Source organism: Mirounga leonina, unplaced genomic scaffold (genome assembly GCF_011800145.1).
Source record: "Mirounga leonina isolate KUSES-001 unplaced genomic scaffold, KU_Mleo_1.0 Mir_150, whole genome shotgun sequence".
Classification (NCBI taxonomy): Eukaryota; Metazoa; Chordata; class Mammalia; order Carnivora; family Phocidae; genus Mirounga; species Mirounga leonina.
Window position 1 is genome coordinate 8,984,223 of NW_023270374.1, and position 23,103 is coordinate 9,007,325.

Below are 23,103 nucleotides of genomic sequence, written 5' to 3' on the forward strand. Positions count from 1 at the left end.
TAGAAGTTTCCTTTAACTCTGCTTTTTCAGTACAGTGGTGTTTGTTTGTTTTCCTTCAAGTAAAATATGTTCTTTTCTGCCTGAATGCAAGCACCCAAACATATGTCTAATTTCTAATCATAGGCATAGGTAGAGCAAAGAAAACATTTTAAACTTGCTAATCCATCGTAATTAAAAATAATGCTTAAAAATGGATGCTCCTTGTAATATGCAATTATATACAGAGAATAAGAGAGAAAGAGAAAAGCTCTTTCAGAAAAGTGACTTATCTTCATTTGATTTTTTATTAGACTTGAATTTGAGCGGCAACAGCGTGAAGAACTTGAAAAATTAGAAAGTAAAAGGTAAGCCACGTGGGGTACCAGTTTTAACACTAGTGTAGTCTTTGGAGTCTTGCATTAATCTTTCAGACAGAGTTCATCGGGGTCTCTTTCAGGACCTTCTTATTGTTCTGTGTCAGGTATTTACGTGTCTAATAACTGCAGGTCATTCCTCTAGCTGGTTCATTTTACCGCGCGTTTGAACTTTTCAAATAGTACATCTTCAAATACTCGTGAGAAAGGGGGAATACAGTCAGTAGTCAAATTTCATGCACTTGCTAAATTTAATACGCCAAGTATATGCTTACTTATATTTAATTCAAAAGGATATCCTCCTTAGTAATATCGCCTGAGGTTTTAAAAAAACCCAAAGAATGACAGTTGCCCTTCCTTTATGCCTCTTCCCCTCTTAAACATCTTTGCTTATGTTGTTTGGCCATTTGTATTTCCCTTCTGTAATTTGTTTCTTTATATTTTTTGCTCACTTTTCTCCTGGGTGTGTGTGTGTGTGTGTGTGTGTGTGTGTGTGTTTGTTTAGCTCATTTGGAGAGGTTTTTGTTTTGTTTTGCTTTTAATATGTTCTGAATGTAATTGTCTGATAAAGCTAAGCATTTTCTTCCCCCTCCATCTTATTTAACAAGCCAAGAAATGGAGAAAGGATAGATACTGGAGTAGAAACTAAGGCCACAGAAAATTTATAGATTGGATATTTATTTTCTGGACTCTGGAGTTTAGATGTTACAAACGAATTAGTTTAGTTTCCAGCATCATATATAATAGATCTTAGGTGGGTCAGGAGATAGAGGCCACGTATTGATATTTTGCACGCCCTGTGTTTTTTCTTTGGAGGCATCCCAACCTCAAAACACAGATTTAGCCCCCGTGGGGATCATTTGTTCTGCAGGACCAAATATGACATGTCACCTCTGCAATCATGCATCTCAGTATTCTCATGGAGACACCTGTTATTTTCAGCGTTACATGTTAATAAACTAATATTTTGGGCCATTTGGTGATTACCATTTGTCCTAAACTAGTGATTAAATGCTAAATAGCATGTGGTTATTTGAGCTGGAACAATGAACTGTCGATTATCTTGACTTTGATATTTGACCCCAATGAGTTGAAGACAGCATAAGCATTTTTATTTAATGTCATTTTGTAACTGAATTAACTGAATTTCTATTGAATTTTAGCCATTGGGCTGAATAAAATTATTCACATTTAAATTTAAATTGGGCATGGTTCTTTCTCTTTGAGCTCAGGGGGCTTTTAAAATTATATCATGCATAACACATTATGCTTATAGACTCTACAAAGAAATGATATCAGAGGCTACTTCAGGAGATTAGGCAAATGATATGTTGGACAGTTACAGAGTAAAAAAGTTAAGCATGATGCTGCTGGAAATGAAAAGAAAAGCAGTTCCCTCCACTTTTTATTTTTGCAAAGCGTTTGACTTTGTGTTGTCTGTCCATTTTCAGAACATTTCAGTTAGAGAAAAGTTAGAACAACATTTGTGCTTAGCCATCAAATGATAATCAGCCAACATTTGGCATTTCAGGAAACTCATAGAAGAAATGGAAGAAAAGCAAAAGTCAGATAAGGCCGAACTGGAGCGGATGCAGCAGGAGGTGGAGACTCAGCGCAAGGAGACGGAGATTGTCCAGCTCCAGATCCGCAAGCAGGAGGAGAGCCTCAAGCGCCGCAGCTTCCACATTGAGAGCAAGCTGAAGGATTTGCTCGCCGAGAAGGAAAAGTTTGAAGAGGAAAGGCTGAGGGAACAGCAGGAAATCGAGCTGCAGAAGAAGAAGCAAGAGGAGGAGAGCTTTCTCCGAGTCAAAGAAGAGCTCCAGCGGCTGCAAGAACTCAACAACAACGAGAAGGCCGAGAAGCTCCAGATATTTCAAGAGCTGGATCGGCTCAAAAGGGAGAAGGATGAGCAGTACGCCAAGCTCGAACTGGAGAAGAAAAGGCTGGAGGAGCAGGAGAAGGAGCAGGTCATGCTTGTGGTGCATCTGGAAGAGCAGCTGCGCGAGAAGCAGGAGATGATCCGGCTCCTCCGGCGAGGCGAAGTGCAGCGGGTGGAGGAGGAGAAGAAGGACCTGGAAGGTATCTGGGAGTCCCTGCTGCGGGTGAAGGAGGCCCGGGCCGAAGGGGATGAGGACGGTGAGGAGTTAGAGAGGGCTCAGCTGCATTTCTTAGAGTTCAAGAGAAGGCAGCTGGTCAAGCTAGCCAACTTGGAGAAAGACCTGGTTCAGCAGAAGGACCTCCTGAAAAAAGAAGTTGAGGAAGAACAGGAGCTCCTGGAGCGTTTAAAATCTGCAAATGAAGAAGATGGTAGATTGTTGGAGAACAATGATGATAGCGTCACAGATGTCACCCCGGTGGCTCAAAATCTAGAGAAAATAAAGCCGGCGGAATACAGGCTGCAGTATAAAGAACGCCAGCTCCAGTACCTCCTGCAGAATCATTTGCCGACCCTGTTGGAGGAGAAGCAGAGAGCGTTTGAAATCCTTGACAGAGGTCCTCTCGGCTTAGATAACACTCTGTATCAAGTGGAAAAAGAAATGGAAGAGAAAGAAGAACAGCTTGCACAGTACCAGGCCAATGCGAGCCAGCTGCAGAAGCTCCAAGCCACCTTTGAATTCACTGCCAACATTGCACGTCAGGAGGAAAAAGTGAGGAAGAAGGAGAAGGAGATTCTCGAGTCCCGGGAGAAGCAGCAGAGGGAGGCGCTGGAGCGGGCCGTGGCCAGGCTGGAGAGGCGGCATTCGGCCCTGCAGAGGCGCTCCACCCTGGGCCTGGAGATCGAGGAGCAGAGGCAGAAGCTGGCCACGCTGAACAGCAGCAGCAGTGAGCAGTCGGGGCTCCGGGCCAGCCTGGAAGCCGAGCAGGAAGCCCTGGAGAAGGACAGGGAGAGGTGAGACCGGGAAGGGAGAGCGTGGCACACAAATGATTGCGTGTTTTCCACCCCTCCTGCTGTGTCTCTCACTGTCTTTTACAAAAGTAATTCTTTCCTGCCTGTGTGTTCTCTAATACACCAGCAAATGGTTATTGTCAAGCCAAAGCTGAGAAAGTGCCCCTAAACGTTTTCTTTTCTCCTTAGGATCCTCATTTTAGAATCGTTGGCTTACAGTTGAAAAAAACACATAAAGAAAACCAAAGCCCTTGTCCCTTACTCCACTGACCTATGGAATGAATGCGAATGTGTTCGTATTTGATAAATAGGACAGCTTCCAACCTGCCCCCTCCCTTGGGTCCATCCCCTCCCCTCCTTCCCTGCCCTCCTTTGGCCCTCTCTCTCCCTTTCTCTTTACCTTCCCTTCCTCCCTCTTTTTTTCCTTCTCCCTGTCCCCTTCTTTACCCCCTCCTGAGTCCCTCTTCTGGATTTTTCCTATCCTCTCCACTCCCTTCATCCTCACCATGGGCTTACCATCTTCTCTGGGACCACACTGGTTACAATAAAACATCATCCCTTCGTGCGCAGACTGCACCCTGTGCTGATGTCCACACCCGGTGGGAAACTGAAAAACAGCCATTCTCCTACCCCTCCTGATTCACAGTATTTGGGGAGGCCCCGGGATTCTGCATTAAAGAGTAAACTAGTAAACAAACAAAATTCTCCAGGTGATTCTGAACACAGTGGTATTTTTAAGCATGTGTGGTGATGATTTACTTACATTTCTTTTGGTGTTGTGAAAACTAAAACTAGGAACTAGCACTATTTTCATGGTAAAGAAAGAGTATTTATCTTCTCCCACCCATTCCCTGTCACCATGCTTCCTACACCGTAGGTTTTCAAAAGAAATAAATACATGAATTCGAGAACACTTTTTCTGGTAGCCCAGCAGACATGATGCCAAGCCTCCCAAAAATCTGTAGGCTGCCTGGTGTGCAAGCATCACCCAATTTGTTGTCCTACCAGGGTGGGTAGGGGGGTGGTTCATATCCTGGCCCAGCCCCATTCTGCTTGGCTGGCCTTGGCAAGCTCTTTGATCTTTGGGCCTCAGAGTCCTCACTCTTACAGAAGGGGGCAGAGGAGACCAGGGCCTGTGCATTTTCTTTAGCTCCAAACCCTTTGGTCAGTTGAGATTGTACCTGAAGCCCAGGTTGGAGGGCCTGGACCGCTGCCCGCTCTCCAGCATTCTAACCACCCACAAGCATCTCCTGAGGAGCTGTAACCAAAGCCCAGTCAGCTGGCTTGTAGGAGCCCAGCTTGACATTGGCAGAGGCCTGGGATCCATACCGATGACAAAGCAAGACCTGCTGTGAGGCTGGAGCCTCTCTCCATCATCTTGCCGAGCAGGTTGGGACAACATCCCTCTCAAATGATCTGCTTATACTGTGGGTTCTATTTACCTTTGCTCTCTGGTAATTCCTTCTAGCAAACCAGCAAGAAATAACAATAAAAAACCATAATGCTATTACTTGGGAGAAATAGGTTGGAGGTTTAAGAAAATGATTGCAGGTATGTTATGTAAATGAAATTGCTGGATAAAGCTCCAGCCCCAGGAAATTTAAAATAGTGGAGGGCACACTCTCAATTTATACTTTGCAGTGTGCAGCAAGAATGCAGCGTGAGCTTTTAGCTTGATGTCCCTGGCTTTTGTCAAGCAGCTTCACTCCCTGGCCATTTAGTATTAATACTCTATTACAGCGGATACAGTATTGTGATTTCCATGGAAGTGATTCCCCAATGTCAGCGTTCCTCCAGAAGCCACACAAAGGATGCTTTCAGCTTCATGTGTTTTGATGGAGTAGACTTTGCTAAGACCTAATTCAGGCCAACACTTCTGAGCTCTTTGCTCTGGCTGTGATGCTCCTGCAGCTTTCTGTGGGTGTTGGTTTTGCGTGTTGTTATCTCTTTGGGTTCTCATGGCTAAGCCAGGGCCTGCCGTGCAGCCCGAGTCCGCCCCTCGTGAAATCCCACAAGCATGAAATTTTAAATTCGCATGGAACCAGATCAGACAACAGTGCACTGAACTTGGCTTTCCTTCTTTGGCTTCCTCATAAACAAGATTCAATCCATTTTCTGTCTTCTTTTTCACCCAGTGGTTATATAGCCACTGGGGACAAGTGTCGTGCAGTTAGAAGGTGGAAGGTCTGCTCACCGCCCCACTCTGGGCCACTGTGTCCTCTTGTCTGCTGGCCCCAGGGCTGTGGCCCAGGTATGTGCTGAGACCATTTCCTGCGATACCCTGCTTCCTTTGCCCCCTGTATAAATCCTGTTTGGGCTTCAGGGCCCCACACCAAACCCTTTGCTCTGTGGAGTCTTTTCCATTGTTCCAGCACTGTAGGAGGTCCTTGAACAACTCCAGTACGTGTCATCTTAGTTCTGAACATTGGCAGTTACTCACTTACATGCAACTCATTTTTCTTACCATCTCTGAGACTTTATATTAATATTGTTCCCTGGTTCTTTGCCCACCAACTGGCCCCTAACATCAATTTTTCATGGTTTCTTCTTCCTCCTTTGAAAATACTTCATACTGTGCAAGTTGATGCTTCGTTAAGTACTTGCTCATCAGTACACAGATGAAGGGCTAAGTTAAGCTGGGCATTGCCTTCTGTGAAACCCATGAGTGCTGACCTGGTGACCTTGTAATCACATTTCTGAGAATTAAGAACTTGGCTCTCATGTTCAGGACAGCTCAAATTGCTGTTGGTAACACCAGAGAGCTGGCAATATCATGGTACGCCAGCATCTGAAGCTAGAATCTCTGAAGTTTGGAACTGAGGGAATTTGGAAGACTAGTTGATTCTCTCCTTAGGTGTATGAAGAACTTGGGACCCAGATTTCATTAATTTGCCCAAGTTCACACAGTGCCTGAGCTGTAGCCCTTGGCTGGGATTCGTGTACCTGGTCCCAGGGACCATGTTTACTGGCAAGCTTGGCCCTCTGGTCTCACGGCCCTGGATTCAAGCATGCCGGGGCCAGCAGGAGAATGGCCTTGTACATACTTTACCTTGTATTAGATGTATCATTTATCATTGGAAATAAATATTTGGTTCAACAATTTATGGTTTATTTTAATTTCTCAAGATACTGACCTTGCTTTCCTAGGTCTCTCACCTATTTCCCTTTTCCACACCCTCTGCCTTAGCCAAAGTGGATTCCTAGTTTTCATGATGTGGGCCTTTGTTCATACTGCTTTCTGCACCTGGAGAACCCTTCACCCTTATCTCCAAACATCCGAATTCCCACTGGTCTCTGAAGACTCAATTTAGAACTGCCTTGACGCCGTGGATTCTCCTAGATAGGTGGTTTTTAAAAATTCTTTAAAGTTTCGATCTCTTTTGTCATACTGAAGTATTTGGGGGGATCCCGATATTAAATCAAAGACCAACTGTTTTCACTGAAGCAGTGGTGGGGGCTCAGAATCCTGCCCATCTGCCTCAGAGGATTGGCTTGGGGCACAGTGGGAACATCTTTGCCCTTGATAATTAAACTCTTTCCAACTTTGGACCCCTACAGCATTTGTTCTGAATCCTTCTTGTGGCTCCTTATCACTTAAATCTTGTCTGATATGGTACCCTTTCTATTAGAAGGTAAAGCTCTTTGCAAAAAGTGTTTGTCTAGATCCCCCATGTTTCTAGAACAGTGTCCCACCCACTGAAGATGCTCAGGCAATACTGTTAATAAATTAATTAATGTAACTCCCATCTCTGTAGATTAGAGCATGAAATCCAACAGTTGAAGCAGAAGATCTGTGAGGTTGATGGTGTTCAAAAAGGGCATCGTGGGACCTTGGAGGGAAAAGCTGCTTCTTCCAGCTTGCCACCCAGTGCTGAAAAGTCTCACCTGGTCCCTCTGATGGATGCCAGGTACTGGACATTAAACTGATGCCAAATCTACATTTGTGATATGAGTTAATGGCTTATTGTACCTCATATGGTCCAGTTTGCATATGGAGAGATCTATCAAAGGTGACAAGTGATAGGTGTCCTTGAATTGTGTATGCTTTGTTTCCATCAATTGCTGCCTGGTGGGGAGAGGTATCATTTGAAGGAAACCAAAGACTGGGGACTGGCCAACCAGATCCAAGGAATGCTGGTGCAATGTTGTGTGAGCAGGTAGAATTAGAAGGTGCAGGGAAACCACCTCATCCAGAAAGGAGTGAACCAAGTCCAAGCTGAGAGGAACAAAGAAGTAGAGCTAATTGAACCATACCAAGAAGAAGGACCTTGTGCTGACAGTTAATTTATGGAAATATTAATTACAAATAGATGAAGTCTGTAACAAAAACTGTACCAGTATATTCAGAATGATCATGAATAGCATATACATCTGATGCTACTATAGTAAAATGATTTTCAACTTGAGTGGCATTGTAAATTGCTCTGTGGCTTAGAGCTTTCAGATAAATTGACTTAATCATTCTTTGCCTCTAAGAAAATGGATTATTTTCCTCAACTCCATCTGTGTCATGGGGATATTTCAGATTGGGCAGTCATGAGCCCTGGGCATTAGACAATATGTATTCAGATATCAAAATGTATTCAGAATGCTATGAGCCTCTGTATCCCCTTAAATCTAGGTCTGCATCTTCGGTGGGGCTAGTTTAACATTTAAGTAAAGGTCCAGAGAAGTAATTCATTTGTAAGCGCCCTTGGCTCTGGGTCAGCTGTGTATGATTTTCCTTTCGGTGCTGAAAGGTAACTACCACATTTTATTACCCTATCCATTCTTCTGTGCTGTTTTGCCTACAATATTAATCTCTTTACCTAACATTTCAGAAATTCATCCAGGCATGGTCAGTAGTACCGAAATGTTTCTAGGACTGTGCATGTGTTTAGAGAGATGAAAGCAGATTCTTTTTTTTTTTTTTTTAAAGATTTTATTTATTTATTTGAGAGAGAGAATGAGAGAGAGCACATGAGAGGGGGGAGGGTCAGAGGGAGAAGCAGACTCCCCGCCGAGCAGGGAGCCCGATGCGGGACTCGATCCAGGGACTCCAGGATCATGACCTGAGCCGAAGGCAGTCGCTTAACCAACTGAGCCACCCAGGCGCCCCGAAAGCAGATTCTTTTTTAGTGTGCTCAGACATAAACATGCAAAAACAGTTCATTTTAAATAATCCATCTAATCAGTGTTTCTAGAACTGGGGGAAGGAGAGCCTAGAACTAAGTGAGCCTTCCATGTGCGCAGCCTGAGCCACTAGAAGGATTTTAGCTGGAACTGAAATTCCCTGGTCTCCCCAGTTCCGCTGGGTGGATGGTGTGTACTTCCTACAATTTCACTTACGTTCTCGAGGGTACCAGATGTCTAGTTGACAACTGCCTCAGTAGTCAACCATTTCTTGCTTCCACCGTCTCAGCCCCATGCCAGGGAGTTTGGAAGATAGAGAGGCCTTTAAAATATGGTTTCTCCCAGCCAGGTACCAACGGAGAGACAAGACAGAGCAGAAACAATTCAAGCCATTGTTCCTTTGGGATAGTGAAGATTCACAGAGATTGTATCCACTTTTTTTTTTCTTTCAATCCTCTTAAATGACTTTGTGATGTGAGAAATAACTGTCGCTGTTTTCCATGTGAGGGAACTGAGGCTTGCTGAGTGAAGTGCTGGGTCTCAAAGTCAGGGCTGAGGCCATGGAGCCTTCCAAAACCTGTGTCTGTGATTCTTCTCCGCCCTGCAGCAGGGGTTTTACCAGGGAGATCCAGGAGAGATTTGGATGGGATCACCTGTTCTCCGTTTTATCCTCAAGATTCTGTTATTTGTCCATTACTTTCTTGTTTTGGGAAAACCCAGATAGTGAACACATGGCACTAGATTTCTTAGAACGTAGAAGAATGTTCCAGGTCCCGAGTTGTTATGGTTGGTGTTTAGAATGAGAAAGTTCCTCGTTTTGAAGGGCATAATGAAGAAAGGATCTCACATGCCCTGTATAGTTAGAAGTCCTTAAGTACCACCGAGCCCACCTCTGTTGTTTGCAGGATCAGCGCTTACATTGAAGAAGAAGTCCAAAGACGACTTCAGGACTTACATCGCGTGATTGGTGAGGATAGCAGTGCATCTGCCGATGTGGTGAAGGTGAGCTGAGGGGGCCAAGCCATCGGTCATACGTTTCCAAGACGACCTTGCCATAAGGTGGTGGCGGCGGCAGTGATGGGCTCCTTTATTATTGTTTGTCAGTGAGAAAATTGAGATGCAAAATGTTCTAGAAAAATTAAATATTGCTTGGGTGGAGCTTAACAGGTGATAAACAGTGCTGATTCAAGAGAAACTTTATTTTAAAATGTTTTACTTCTGGGGAAAATGTGTAAGTGAATGTACAGTCTTCTAAAACATTTACTTTATTTGATTTATAAAGATTCTACATATAACATTTTTCTGTTTTCTCCAAAAATACAACCAATTTCCTTAAGTATTTAATTTTGCTTGATAAATTATCCTAAGTAGATATATAATTTTGCTTTTGAGAAGATAGGTATTTGCAATGTTGATTTTTATCAAAATAAAAACATTTCATTCCTATTCTGCAACCTAAGAAGTGTCCTAAGGAAATTTTGTTTTTAATATTATTCTTAGAATTTTAAGAGTAGGACTAGATGCTTCAGTTCCCTTACAGGCAGATGGATCGATAGAGTCATGTTTACCTCAGGAATATAAATTCTATAGAAGGGTTGTCATTGTTGAGCAAGTATGCTTCTTTAGAATTTTGTTCCCATAAATATTTCTAATCAAATCAGTTTCTTTTCCCTCTATGAACAAGCTATAATTTAATATAGAGGGCTTTTTATTTTCTTATCAGGATAATGAGAAACTCCACAATGGCACTGTTCAACGTAAGCTAAAATATGAGGTAGGTAATGATTTTTCAGATTGATAAGGTCGCCTTAAATTATGGCATGCTTGTGTGATTAAATTTTCTTAATGTTTAGTTGCATAATCAGAATTTTGAAGTCCCAGTGAAATTAATGGCTAATAGGGGAGGCAAGCTATTATATGGACTTAAAATTAAACGGAATCCTGCAGATTGAAAACTGCTTGGACTTTATTTGAATGGCATGTGACTGTGGTGGAGGCCGCTGGCCCCGTTTTTCATTTGTAACAGTATCCTTTCCTTTGGTCTGTATTTAAAAGGCAGAATTATATAATCAGAATCAGATACAGGGTTTGGAAATGAAACTGAGTACCTCTTGATGTTTTAAAAATCCTGCTCACTTTATAGACTGTGAGTTGGCAGTAGTACAAAAGACATACTCTTGGTTGATTCGCTTATTTCTCTGGTGGATTGTCAAACCAAGGTTTATTTGGGCATATGATTTATAAGGTTTTACTTGTACTTTCCTCCATGAGGGACTTGTCCTTCTCATACACTCCTAAATTAAAAAAACAAAAACACCCCCAAAGTACTAGGTGGTAGAAGTCTCACAGATGGCGCCCATACACTCCAGAACAGAGATGAAGGGGTGGGTGTGCCCCAGGAGGCTTAACTGACTTTGGCCACTGCCACACCTCCCTTCAGTCATGCAGTAATGACATTATCTTCCTCTGGACATCTGTCTCCCTAGCAGATAACCTTGGGAAGAGCAGGATGTTGCCCTTCATTTCTTTGTGCCCACTGTGCCTGGCCTGTAGCGGGCACCCAGTAGGCCTTTCACAGAGCTGGTTTGTAGCTGTGGCACTGGTGGTCTAACCAGGGCAGGTATAATTAAGAATTCCCGTGAAGTGAGCCAAGAGGCAAGAGGAAGATGACCAAGGTGGAAATGCTTGTCCATTTCTTTTGGCCTTGTCATCTGATTGTCATTAAGTACGCCCTTATTCCTTTTACATTCTGGACATATGGTCATAGGCTTGTTTTCACAACTGAGGCTGACCTTTTGAAAATGCAATCAAAGATCTTAGGATTTGTTTTGGAGCAATTAAAATATTAGACCAAGAAATGGATACTGTGGATCAATCCCATGCAGCGTTTTTTTTCTATCAAATACTCAGCAATTTGTAAGATAAGTAATATGGAAATTGATGTTCTGTTTGTGAATCAGATCATCTGTTCTTAAATCATGTATCAATCAGTATGAATGGCTTAGGCTTTCAATTTAACCTCTGCATTAGTCTACACAATGAAACCAATGACTGCAAGAATCTTCATGTGCAAAAGATTTGCAAAAGATACTGCCACCTCCCCATTTCAACTGTTTTTGACATCTTGAACAGAAAAGGTATCTTGCCCCATTGCTGCCCAGAGACGTCACTGACACCAACAGCAGAGAAGAGGGGAGGGAGGTGGATTTGAACCACCACCAGGGTCATCCCAAAGACACAGAGCTTCCTGGGCTCTATGGCTCCCTCCTCAGGATCACAAGAGAGAGCCCGCCAGGGAAGTCACCAGCCCTCAGGACACAAGGCGCTGCAGACCAGTGCTTGCAGACATAGTCATCCTGAGCATACAGCTGTTTTCAACCAAAATGTTTCAATCTACCTGAAATCACTTTTCTTAACGAAAGCAACCCCGGCGACACAAAACGTATTCAGCATAGGTCAGGAAATCTCAGTGAGCTGATGCCTTATAAAGATGAACACAGCTTGGGAATCGAATCCCACTGGAGTTTGCTGCAAGATTTGTCCCAAGAAGTGTCTATAAATAATGGAGGCAAGCAGACCAGGCGAAGCAAGTTACTCTGCTTTGTCCTCTCTGAAAGCATTTCTAGTGAGGAGAGGGCCTCCCACAGCATTCCTCAGAGGGCACCAGCCTCAACATTTTGTGGTGAGCAGCAAGTTGAGGGAGAGTTAGCTGCTAAAAAAGTTAGCTCTCCACAGTCCCTGATAAATAGCAGGACAGAAGGAACCAGTGGGTTGCGCTATTTTTGCCACAGGCTCTCAGACCTTTACAAAGATACCGGTAGTCACCTGCTACAGTCTGGCACAGAGGTGATCCACCACGGCAGGCATGTGGGGAGCCTGTGTGACCCCCGTGGGCTCACCTCCCACGTGACAACATTGATCAGAAGACTGCCGTTTCTGAAACTCTTTCCCTTGGATGCACCCCTGAAGTCACATGGGGGGTCTTCGGAGTCTTGTTCTTTCCCCGGAGAGGCTCAGGCTGGCCACAGCCACAGTGAGGAGGCAGGGACCACTAGGCCGGTAGAGAGTGCGGCGCCTTTCAAAGCACCAGGCCTTCCCACTGCCTCAGGGGCTGCAGGATCCCCAGGCTCCTGCCCAAGCTCAGTCTGCCGCCTAGGATATGAAGGTGCTAGAAGGAGCTGTGCATTTAAGCAGACCCTTGTGCAGTTCCCAGCCTGGATGCTGAAACTTCAAGAGCACCCTTTAGAAGACTTTCTTGAGCACGTGGCTCATTACCTGCCAGAACTTTCGGGTGACATGAACAGAGTCCAGGGTGTTTACTGGCTTGCTGTTGCTAACTGTGCAGAACCTGACCCTCAGCCAGCATGTTTGCTCCTGCTTCATTCCATGCTATATGCTTTGGTTCTTTCAGATAACCCATCAGGCTCAGTGGCTGTTTTTCATGCTCTACCTCTCTCTGGACTAGAGGAGATTCAAATTGGCTTTGGTGGGCAGAGCATCAGATTCCTGGGCTCTGCAGAGAGTCTCCTGCTCACCGTATTTAGTTACAACAAAGCCCTCTGTCAGCAGATATGCCGTGACCTCCTGACTGTCCTGTTGCCTGAGTCTGAGGTCCCTGCCTGCACTAACCATCCTTTGTTCCAGCAAGATCTGGTTCAGCTTTCTCTTGATTGGAAAGCAGAAATCCCGGATTTAGTTTTGACAAACGGAGTTCGGTTGTCATCCAGATTCCGGAATACCTTGGTTGACATGATTTACTTTCTTCATGGAAATATGCAAGTCAACATCCCCTCTCTGGCAGAGGTTCAGTTATTGCTCTACACGACTGTCAGTCAAGGGTGACCCCGCCCAAGACGAGTGCCTGTCGTTAGTCCTTCTGAACACCCACATTGCCCTTCTGAGGGAAGATCGAGTTTTCTATCCCCACGCCCAGTCTCTAAACACACCTCCTCCAGGAACACAATTTGATGTGACCAGATGCCGTGCTTTGAGCGAATTCAGGTGTGTTGTTGTTTCAGAGAAGAAAACATTGTCAGCTGTCGAACTTACCTTCTTCGAGAAACTCCAACTCCCATCCAGTTCAAGAAGTAGCCCAGCCAGGCACTTCGAAGAAGCCCAGAACGTCCAGTTGTTAGCTGGCATGCTGGGTCTTCCGGGCAGTCAGAATGCGGCAGCCAAGGTCTGGAAACTGATCCTCAGCTCTCAGGATGAGGCTCTGTGGCTCATCTCACATTTGACAAGGCTCGAGGAAGGAAACTTATAAACATATACTGCATGTTTTTTGAGATTTTTTAATAAAACGAACAAGATGAGAAGAGTCAAGAACTAAGACTATCTCTGTGTAGCTAATTGATCCGAAATTGGAAAAATCTAGACCTCCAAAATAGAAAATGTAAATATTCTAAATATTTCCGATAAAAGAAAAATAGGGGATAGCAGAGCACTTATAACATATCTTTATCACCACCCTGCGTCATTTTCTTAAACCTCAACCTTGTAAATTTGGGTCTGCCTCATTATTTGTGAGGTGATTAAAGCATTTCTGATTGTTTTTGGCTTCATGTCGACTTGTAGTATGGTGGCTTGGAATCTGTGTCTGCTGGATTCCGGCAGGCTAATTTGTGCTGCTTGAGAAAGTGCCCGGTTGGCAGTGACCTTCACTGACATCCTCTGTTTTCGCCATGATTAGGACAGCTCTGTAGCAGAGCACATTAGTAATGCATCAAGCTTCCTGGAAGGACCCAGGGATTTAAAATACCCTCCCCTCTAATACGTGGAATGGAGGCAGTACCACATGCCCTGCGGTGTCTTCTTGCTCAGTTAATTGCCTTTTCCTTCCTCCTCTCAGACTTCTTGACTCTTATTTTCCAACCTATGTGATTTCAGCTCCTTACTTGTTGGTTTAGTTTTGACTCCCCTTCCCCCTATGCCACATGCCCCCCACATGCCAGTTCTTTCTCTCAGTTTCTGTTACTTCTGTCCTAGAAAGGCTCTTCATCTTCAAGTCTTTTTCTCACAGCTCCTTCAAGTGATCTTATCAGCTGGAGGGTCACCTCAGAAGGCCTTTGGCACTTTCCCCTGGCTGCCCTCCCTCTCTGCCTCCCGCTAACCCTTCATCACTCATAACCTCTGACCGAGGTGTTCTGCTGGCCTCCCTTCCAAGGTGAGTCACGCCCATAGTGGCCTCAGGTACATCTCTCTTCACAAAGTACCATCTGGTACTCAGCTGCCCTCCTCCTCCGTGAGAGGCTTGAACCTAGGCCCTGTAGAATCTTCCTCTCCTCTGAGTGACCCTTTCTTTTTATCCACCTCTGTTCAACATTCCTATTGAGGAATCAGTTTGCATGTCTTTTATTTATTAGTTATTTCATTGGATCCTGGGCTGCTCAGCCAGTGTTCTCCTGTTTCTTGGGTGTGTATGTTCTACTAAACTCCAGAGTCTTAGAAGGAAGGAGGTGTTCTTCACTGCTCTGTCCTCCCTCTGCCACTTGCAGCCAGGATCATGCCAAGCTCATGGTAGGTACTCAGAGAATGTTGCAGGCAGTTGAACAAAGCGATTCCATGAAGCCATTTATTTTAACCCTGGCCTGGAAGGGTCATTCTCTGTTCTGGGCAGACCTTTGGATGATGTGCAGCATAAATGTCATCGCCCCTCTCTTCATTTCTACTCCTAATTGACGAGAGGGGCGCTGTCAAAGCTTAGCCCATCCCAAAATTCAGTGTCTCCCTTTGGCCAGGAAGTAAGGACCTTCTGTCTTTCCCCATCAGAATTAAAAGCTACTTAATGTGTTCTCCATCTCGTCATTAATTTTCCTCTAGCCAGGTCTGGGGCAGCAAATAGGAAAGGGCAGGAAACTGGAGGGCACATTAGGATGCACACACTATGGCTGCTGCCTTGTCTGCAGTAACCAAGTGGAGGCTTTTTGTCTTTTTGAGGCAATAGAATTCAGATGTTTTTAGATGGAGCCTGTTTTTGTCCCTTCCACCCCCTCAATACACACACACACACACAAACACACACACACACACACCCTATTGCCGTATACATAAGGGTTTTGAGTCTCTGATGAGGACATCGTTAGAATTAGTTAGCTTGTCACATTCTTGGCTGGAAGATCTTCTCTTGTGGAAGAAATTTCGCAAATAAAGCATAGTAGTCTTCTAATATCAATAATTTTCACCTAATTTCAATTTTTTTTTTTGCTTTTTTCAGCAAATACTTTCTTAAAAACTGCCCCATTTGAGCATTTTCTCAAATATCCTTGATCGGAAAAACAGAATTAATGATCATAAAGAACAGAGGGAGTGAAATTTAAGATGCCAGCAGAGGGATGCTATAGTTGGAAGGGAAACAGTACATAAACAGTACAAAGATTTTAACAAAGAGTGAAAAATATTAGACTCGTTTGTCTTCATAGGTTAAAAAAAAACATAGTTCTACTAGGTTATGAGTTATGGTCTTTAATATTGTTCATAGATGGAGCATGCAGCAAATATGAGCATTGCATAGAAGTCGTATTATTCATTGTAACTTCTTCAGTCTGCTTTATGATCCAGACAGGTCACAATGAGGATTACATTCAGATCTCACCACATAATAGAAGCAGCCTCCGGCAGTTCAAATTTTACATGTCTCTTCTCTCACCTAAGCATACTTTTTACCTTGGGAGCAAGTGTGGTTCCCTGATATGAAAATTTGATTTACCATCCATGAAGTAAGTACTAAGGTTGTCATACCTTAGGTTGTCCCTGTAGAAGCCAGCGGATTAGTCTTTGCACCTTTGCCCACTGTGGCTTCAGTCCTGGTGGCCTCCCTCCATCTCCACTGGCTCATTCTTTAGGAGTTCTGAGCCCATGACGCTACTATAGGGAGCAGGTGTGAGCATCTCCATATCCAGCCTAACGTGGGATCTTCTTAGTTATAATGAGTTCCTGCGTCAGAAAAAAAAAAAAACTAGGTTCATACATACTTTGTTATGTGGCATTTCCATTGTTGTCGTATGGGCATAAACATTTACATTGTGGAACTTGTTAATGCATTCTAGACAGTACCTCTTTGAGTACTTTGAAATAGTGATTTCATCTGAATTTGATTAAAATCCATTTTGCTCGCAGCTTCCTGTTTTACAGACTTGTGGTTGGCAGGGTGAATTTATTTAGTCTTTGTTGAAAAACATTTCAAAACCATTTGTCTACCCTTTCTCATTACTCAAAAAAATGTAAGTGCATCCTTTGGAGAGAATACTTATGCCTCCCAGCAGTAGTAATTACACTAATTTTTATTTACATTCTTTTTCCTAAATGATTTCCCTTTTATTAATAGATTAGAGCACTTTTATTATTGCTTCTTTGAAGGTCAAACAGTCTTATTGGTTAGACCAGTTTCTAGTGAGGTTATTTTGTTAATTTAGTTACACAGCCTCCAGTATGCCTCTTAGGACAATTCTGCTTCATCATTTAAGATATCTTTTGTGATAGATATTATATAAGTCGCTATTGCCAGGTGACCAACCCCCAATTTTAGTGGCATTAAAAAAAGCTTTCATTTCTTAATAATGGTTTGTAAGTAGGTTGAGGTGGCTTTACCATTGTCTCCATATCATCTGCAGCTCAGATAGGGTTAGTCTACTCAAGATGTCTCATTTTGAGGTCTGTGCTGAAGGGTCAGTGGCCATCATAATGATGACAGAAGCACAGAAGATGTGGATGCATCATGGCTGCCAGCATCCCATTGGCCAACACAAGTTATGCAACCACGTCCAAAGTCAAAGGGCAAAGAACACTCCATCCACCAAGAAGCCATGGCAACACTGGGTATAATGCTGCTTATGTAAGGAAGAGAAAAATAGGGAACAGTAGTTCACCATGTGATATTTTATGTCTAAGGCTCTTATTTAAAGTAAAATTCAGATAAAACTTATAGGACTTCTCCCTAAGGAAAGTATTCAGGTACTGGGAAGAACATAGGTCACAGGACCTTTTAAGTTACTTAGTTCAGCTGGCTTTCCGGTTCAGTCTTTTCTTGATACCTCCAGGCTGATCACTGTCTACCTCAGAGCAGTTCTTCACTGGGGACTGCTCTTATTGTTAGAGCATTCTTTCCATAATCTTCGTTACTGTGATCTCCATCTGCAGGGTTCATCCATCCTTCACATTCTTCTGTAACAGAATAGAACATGTCTGTTCCACAGTCTGTGTTATAACCTAACCGCCTTTCAGGGAGGACCATTATCTCTCTCGCCTCCTCTGATTTTCCTTTTCTACCTTCAACACCCTTCAGTTCCTCTGCTGTTTCTTATACAACATGGCCTCCAAACTACCACCATCCAATCTCTTGTTAGGGTTGCACCCTTGTAATTTTTTATAGCGTCCAATGGAACTGAATGATTCAGTTAATAAGAAGGAAGGAGAGTCTATTGTAAATCACTTCTCCTGCCTTTTAATATCTGGTTGAAATCTTTGGTTGCTGAAGATGCAGTGGATTACAGTGATAACAATCCCAACCACCCTTTATATTGTGGTTCACAGTGTACCAAGTTCTTTCCCACGTATTGCTCCTTTTGAGCCCCACAGTGATTGTCTTGGGATGGAGGAATTGTCATCAATCTCTACTTCAAATTTAGGAATTTAACTCAGAAAGGATAACTTGATTGGTAATTGGAATCAAACTCAGACCTTCTTACTTCAGAACATACATTATTTCCGCAATGCCAAAGTCACTCCCTGGTCAGTTATTCTTGACATTGTCTAGGTAAATTTTTTTATTGATTTATTTTTCCTCATAGGAATGACTGTGCTAGGGATGAATATTTGGAAGTATTATGAAGTTGATTCTTTTCTTACTTGTGAGTTCTTTTTTGGAATTTCTAGACATTAAAGATTATTTCTCTTTTTATGAGTTGTTTTTTTCCCCCCCCCAAAAAAATTCCCATGCAAGTTTCTTTGCAATTCCATTGTTCTCTTGTATGAACCTATGTCTCCTTTTTGTTCTTTGCATTTTTAGCTCCTATAGAAGAAAAGCTTGGATACAGTCCTAGCATGAATATGGTGCAGATAACCATGTATGCTCAACATTGCTCCTCTAACTAAAGCTTAAATAATATGCTCTACAGACACCCTCTATAGAATCCTCCCTCTCCTTCCAACTTTAATTTCTCCTGGGCCTTAGAATTGAGCACAGACTGAACCAAAACCAGGGCTCCGCAAAATCAGTGAGTGGAGATGAGGGATACTTTCATGGTAATCAGTGACATTGTAGAACTAGAAAGAAGAAAACCTGGTTTTCCCTCCTGAACATCCTAAGCTGTCAATATTTATGTTTGGCATAAGAGCCACTTGGCAATTTTTGCCCTGTTCTCATTCAGTCATACTAGACCCATTCTTGAATCTTTTGAGAATTTCATCCATCTAATGGTGAGTTATCCAGAGATAATGACCATTAAAGGGACCAGTCTTTCATGATCTAGAGAAAGATGGTAACATTTTTAATAGTTTCAAGTTGAAACATTCATCAGATACCCAGTCTTTCCAAACTTTGAAACCATGTTGATCACCTCAGATCTATATGGATGAAATAATCTGTTCTGGTAAGAATCATGGATTAGAAATGTTAGCCAACCCTTTTGGATTTACCCTAAGGCCACTAAGGGTAAATAAGATATTCCACAAATATCTATGTCCAACAGTTTGTCATTTTGGTTAGTTTATCCCTACAGATTTATATCAAAATTAAAGAAATACTCCTTTATTTGAAAACCCTTATTTCTGTTTCCCCTTGGAAGTATTTTTAACTCACCTCACTTTAAAATGAGATCAGGTTAGTGTTGTGTCTTCATGCCTGGCTGTTGTGACAGGCATGGTCAGGGGACGCCTGTAGTATGTGTGACTACCTCTCTTAGCAAACTCCACTTCAGCTCTGTGTACTCAGCTTTCAGAGATGATGTGGCATTAGCACAAGGTCCCCTCACAGCAGAGGCAGGTATCACCTTCTGGAGATGAATATAAACATGTCTTGACTCTTGATTTTATTCATAATTTACACTTGCTCATACAAGGTATCTTTATTCTCTGCTTCTTATAACATGGCTCATACCTAAACATGGAACTGATCCTCATCATCTGCCCCAGACCCTTGTTTTCAAACTGCTGGGGCATAGGAGGTCCTTGATATATCCTAGCTCTAACTAGAACTATCAGTATGGCCTGTGTGGTGGAAAAAAAGGAGGGGATCGAAATATGAGCTATGCTGGGAACAGAGAAAGGAGAATTGGTAATTGCATTAAAGCTGATAAAAACCCAGCCTGTATTTGAGAAGCAAACCTTGGATATTTGGCTCTCGGAGATCAAACGGCAGTCCTTAGGTCTGACCTTGTCCTAGTCAGAGCATACACTGAATTCCACCATCTGGTACATAATTAGAGTATTTAGGGGAAATGTTGATGACTCCCTGTAGAATTGGTCCATTCTGTGCCCTCTGTGGTGCCGACATTGATCCAAGTGGATGTTAATGCCACTTCCTATTAATTTCCTTAATTTGTCCCTTTTGAAGGAGACAGCCTGAGTAGGAAGGGAAGATTCTAATCTGAATATTAAAAATGTAGCCTGTGTTCTGCCTGCTTTTTTTGGCTAAGGATCCAACTATAGTGTTTCCCCAACAATGGAAAAATAGCATATTTGTTGACACAAGACATTATTTCATTAAAAACTACCAGAAAAATATTTTTCTGTATCTTATTTTAAAAGATGATATTTCTTATTTAGAGAAATATAACCCAAGTTACTCATTATGTACTTTTGCTTGACCTTTCATTTCTAAATAGATCCACTCTGCAAGTCATTTAAAGTTCCTTGAAATGTCCTCCATATTTATCCAGATCTGCTGTAAGATGTGCATCCGGCCTTTCATGTTTCTTTACCTCCTCATATGATGTATGACCAACTTTCCTTCCAAGTCTAAGCATCTTCTTTGCCACATGTGGAGAAACTGGGACTGATTCCAAAATAAATAGTTCCATAGAAATTTAAAAGCTCCCTTAAATAATAGGATATAATATGATACAGCACACGTTTACTTGTCTAGCATGAAACTCAAGATATTCAAAATATAGCTACATTCAAATAAAAAATAAATTTAGGAGACATTTATGTTAGTTCTCCTTCCTCTCCAACATAAACGTAGTTTAGGAGAATGTCAGGAACCTTTCACACTGTGTCCTGAGAATTCTACATTCCTCATGACGTTGACTTCAAAAAGTAGTTCCTAAAAATTACACTGCAGCAGTGGTTTGATGGAAACACATACTCGTTTGATTTGTCTCTCTGTTCATCTATGCATAGATAAAACTCAAATGTCTTCAGATCCCTAGCTTATTTTTCAGTTAATCATTTCTGCAGTTGTACATTTCTCTACACTCATTAATATTTAGTTACTCTGAAATCTTTGAGATTGAAGTAAACTGTGCCTATGGGTGGTAACAATATTTCTAGCCCCAACATGCTATTAAATAATGGAGAAAGAAGTATCTGTCTTCTCAACACAGGATGCAGTTAAACTTCACTGTCTGATCATGTGATTGGGGCAGTGGCTCTTTTTTTTTTTTTTTAAAGATTTTACTTATTTAAAGTCAAACAGAGAAAGACATGTATCATATGACCTCACTGATATGAGGAATTCTTAATCTCAGGAAACAAACTGAGGGTTGCTGGAGTGGGGGGTGGGGTGGGAGGGATGGGGTGACTGGGTGATAGACACTGGGGAGGGTATGTGCTCTGGTAAGCGCTGTGAATTGTGCAAGACTGTTGAATCTCAGATTTGTACCTCTGAAACAAATAATGCAATATATGTGTGAGTGAAGGGGGGGAAATCGGAGGGGTAGACGAACCATGAGAGACGATGGACTCTGAAAAACAAACTGAGGGTTCTAGGGGGGTGGGAGGATGGGTTAGCCTGGTGATGGGTATTGAGGAGGGCACGTTCTGCATGGAGCACTGGGTGTTATGCACAAACAATGAATCATGGAACACTACATCTAAAACTAATGATGTAATGTATGGGGATTAACATAACAATAAAAAAATTTTAAAAAAAGATTTTATTTATTTATTTGAGAGAGAGCACGAGCAAGGGGAGAGGCAGAGGGACAAGCAGGCTTCCTGCTGAGCAGAGAACCCAGTGAGGGGCTTGATGCCAGGGTCCTGGGATCACGACCTGATTTAGGTGAGTGACATAACATTTAGGCGAGTGACATAAGCATTATAAGATTTAGGTGAACGACATAAACCTTACAAGATCCAGTTCCTCCCAGAGAATGGGTTCCTACCCATTTACCCAAATTTGTAAATTATCAAAGGCAGGGCTTTTTTTTCTTTAATGGATCAGTGAGCCCGAGCTTTAAGCAACTTTCCTTTTACTAGGGATTGATTTCACAATTATAAAATTCTTAGAAATAGAGAACTTTCCAGTCTTAAAATGTCTATGTAGTAACCAGACCATCACTTTCAGTCTTATCCCACTTAGAATGTTGACTTATAAAAAGAGAAAGCTAAGTTGGCTAACTTTAGAATGTAATCCATCTGGAGTGGAAAAACCAAATCTTTTTCAAAATTTGATGCAGTTGAGAAAAACTAAAGGTCTTAGAAATTACAGAGACTTTGTAGAAGTTATTTTATTTTGTATTCCCAGGATCTAGCCTTGTGCATAGCACATGGTGGGTGATCAGTAAAAGATACCAATGTTTGATTGTATACCCAAAGGGTGCCTATAAGAAAAGGCTCTTAGAAAGTTAAAATTAAGTCACTCTTGCTTAGTTAATAATATACCTGGATAGTTTTGGCTGCAGCTCTTCCTCAGTAAAAGTCATGGCATTTAGATAGCCATGTGTATATTCATAGTTTTGCTTACTCGGTGCCCCCATCACAATTTTCTTTTCTTATTTAAATTTTTATTTTAATTCCAGTTAGTTAACATCCAGCATTATTTTTATTTCAGGTGTACAATATAGTAATTCAACAGTTCCATATATTTCCTGGTGCTCATCATGACAAGTGCACTCCCTTAATCCCCATTACCTTAGTTCATCCTTCCCCCCTCACACCTCCCCTCTGGTAACCATTAGATTGTTCTCTATAATTAAGAATCTGTTTCTTGCTTTGTCTGTCTGTCTGTCTCATTCTTTTCCTTTTCCTTATTTGTTTTGTTTCTTAAATTCCACATAGGAGTGAAATCGTAACATATATGTCTTTCTTTGACTTATTTCACTTAGCATAATATTCTCTAGCTCCATCCATGTTGTTGCAAATGGCAAGATTTTGTTCTTTTTTATGGCTGAGTAATATTCCATTGTGTACATATATCATATCTTCTTTATCCATTCATTAATCGTTGGACACTTGGCCTGCTTCCATAGCTTGGCTATTGTAAATAATGATGCTATAAACCGCCATCACAGTTTTCTAATCCTGCTGGAATTACAAGTTTACTTGTCAGTCTGCCTCTAAACAGAAGTCCCACAGGGCAGGACACTGTCATGTTCACAGTTGGGTTCCTGCTGTATAGATGGGATTTGCTAAATACTATGCCCATTTCCATAGACATGAGACTGAAGTGCAGAGAGGGTGGGCGGGTGACTGTTAGGCTGAGACCAAGTCCTTATGCTAGGATTTGATTCTCTTAGAGAAAGAGAAGAAAGGTCTTCTCTTTCCGCTCTCCGAATCTTTGAAGTGAATACCTATGGGATCCCAGGTGATTGCTTC

The 23,103-nt window shown here is 42.3% G+C and overlaps 2 protein-coding genes across 5 annotated transcripts in view; both read left to right on the forward strand.

Moving 5' to 3' along the window:
- The window catches only part of KIF16B (kinesin family member 16B), a 296,746-nt gene that overhangs the window by 188,372 nt on the left and 85,271 nt on the right, over window positions 1-23,103 (forward strand). For all 4 annotated transcript variants that reach the window (XM_035005811.1, XM_035005813.1, XM_035005812.1 and 1 more), the window contains 5 exons: window positions 291-344; window positions 1,885-3,243; window positions 6,996-7,148; window positions 9,258-9,354; window positions 10,076-10,126. In XM_035005811.1, coding sequence (XP_034861702.1) covers window positions 291-344; window positions 1,885-3,243; window positions 6,996-7,148; window positions 9,258-9,354; window positions 10,076-10,126 — 1,714 coding nt within the window. The remainder of the gene's footprint in view (window positions 1-290; window positions 345-1,884; window positions 3,244-6,995; window positions 7,149-9,257; window positions 9,355-10,075; window positions 10,127-23,103) is intronic.
- On the forward strand, window positions 10,136-13,706 carry LOC118011219. The gene is given in 2 exon segments (XM_035005816.1): window positions 10,136-13,181; window positions 13,183-13,706. Coding segments are annotated over 2 exon segments (1,785 nt in total). The 5' UTR covers window positions 10,136-11,829; the 3' UTR covers window positions 13,616-13,706.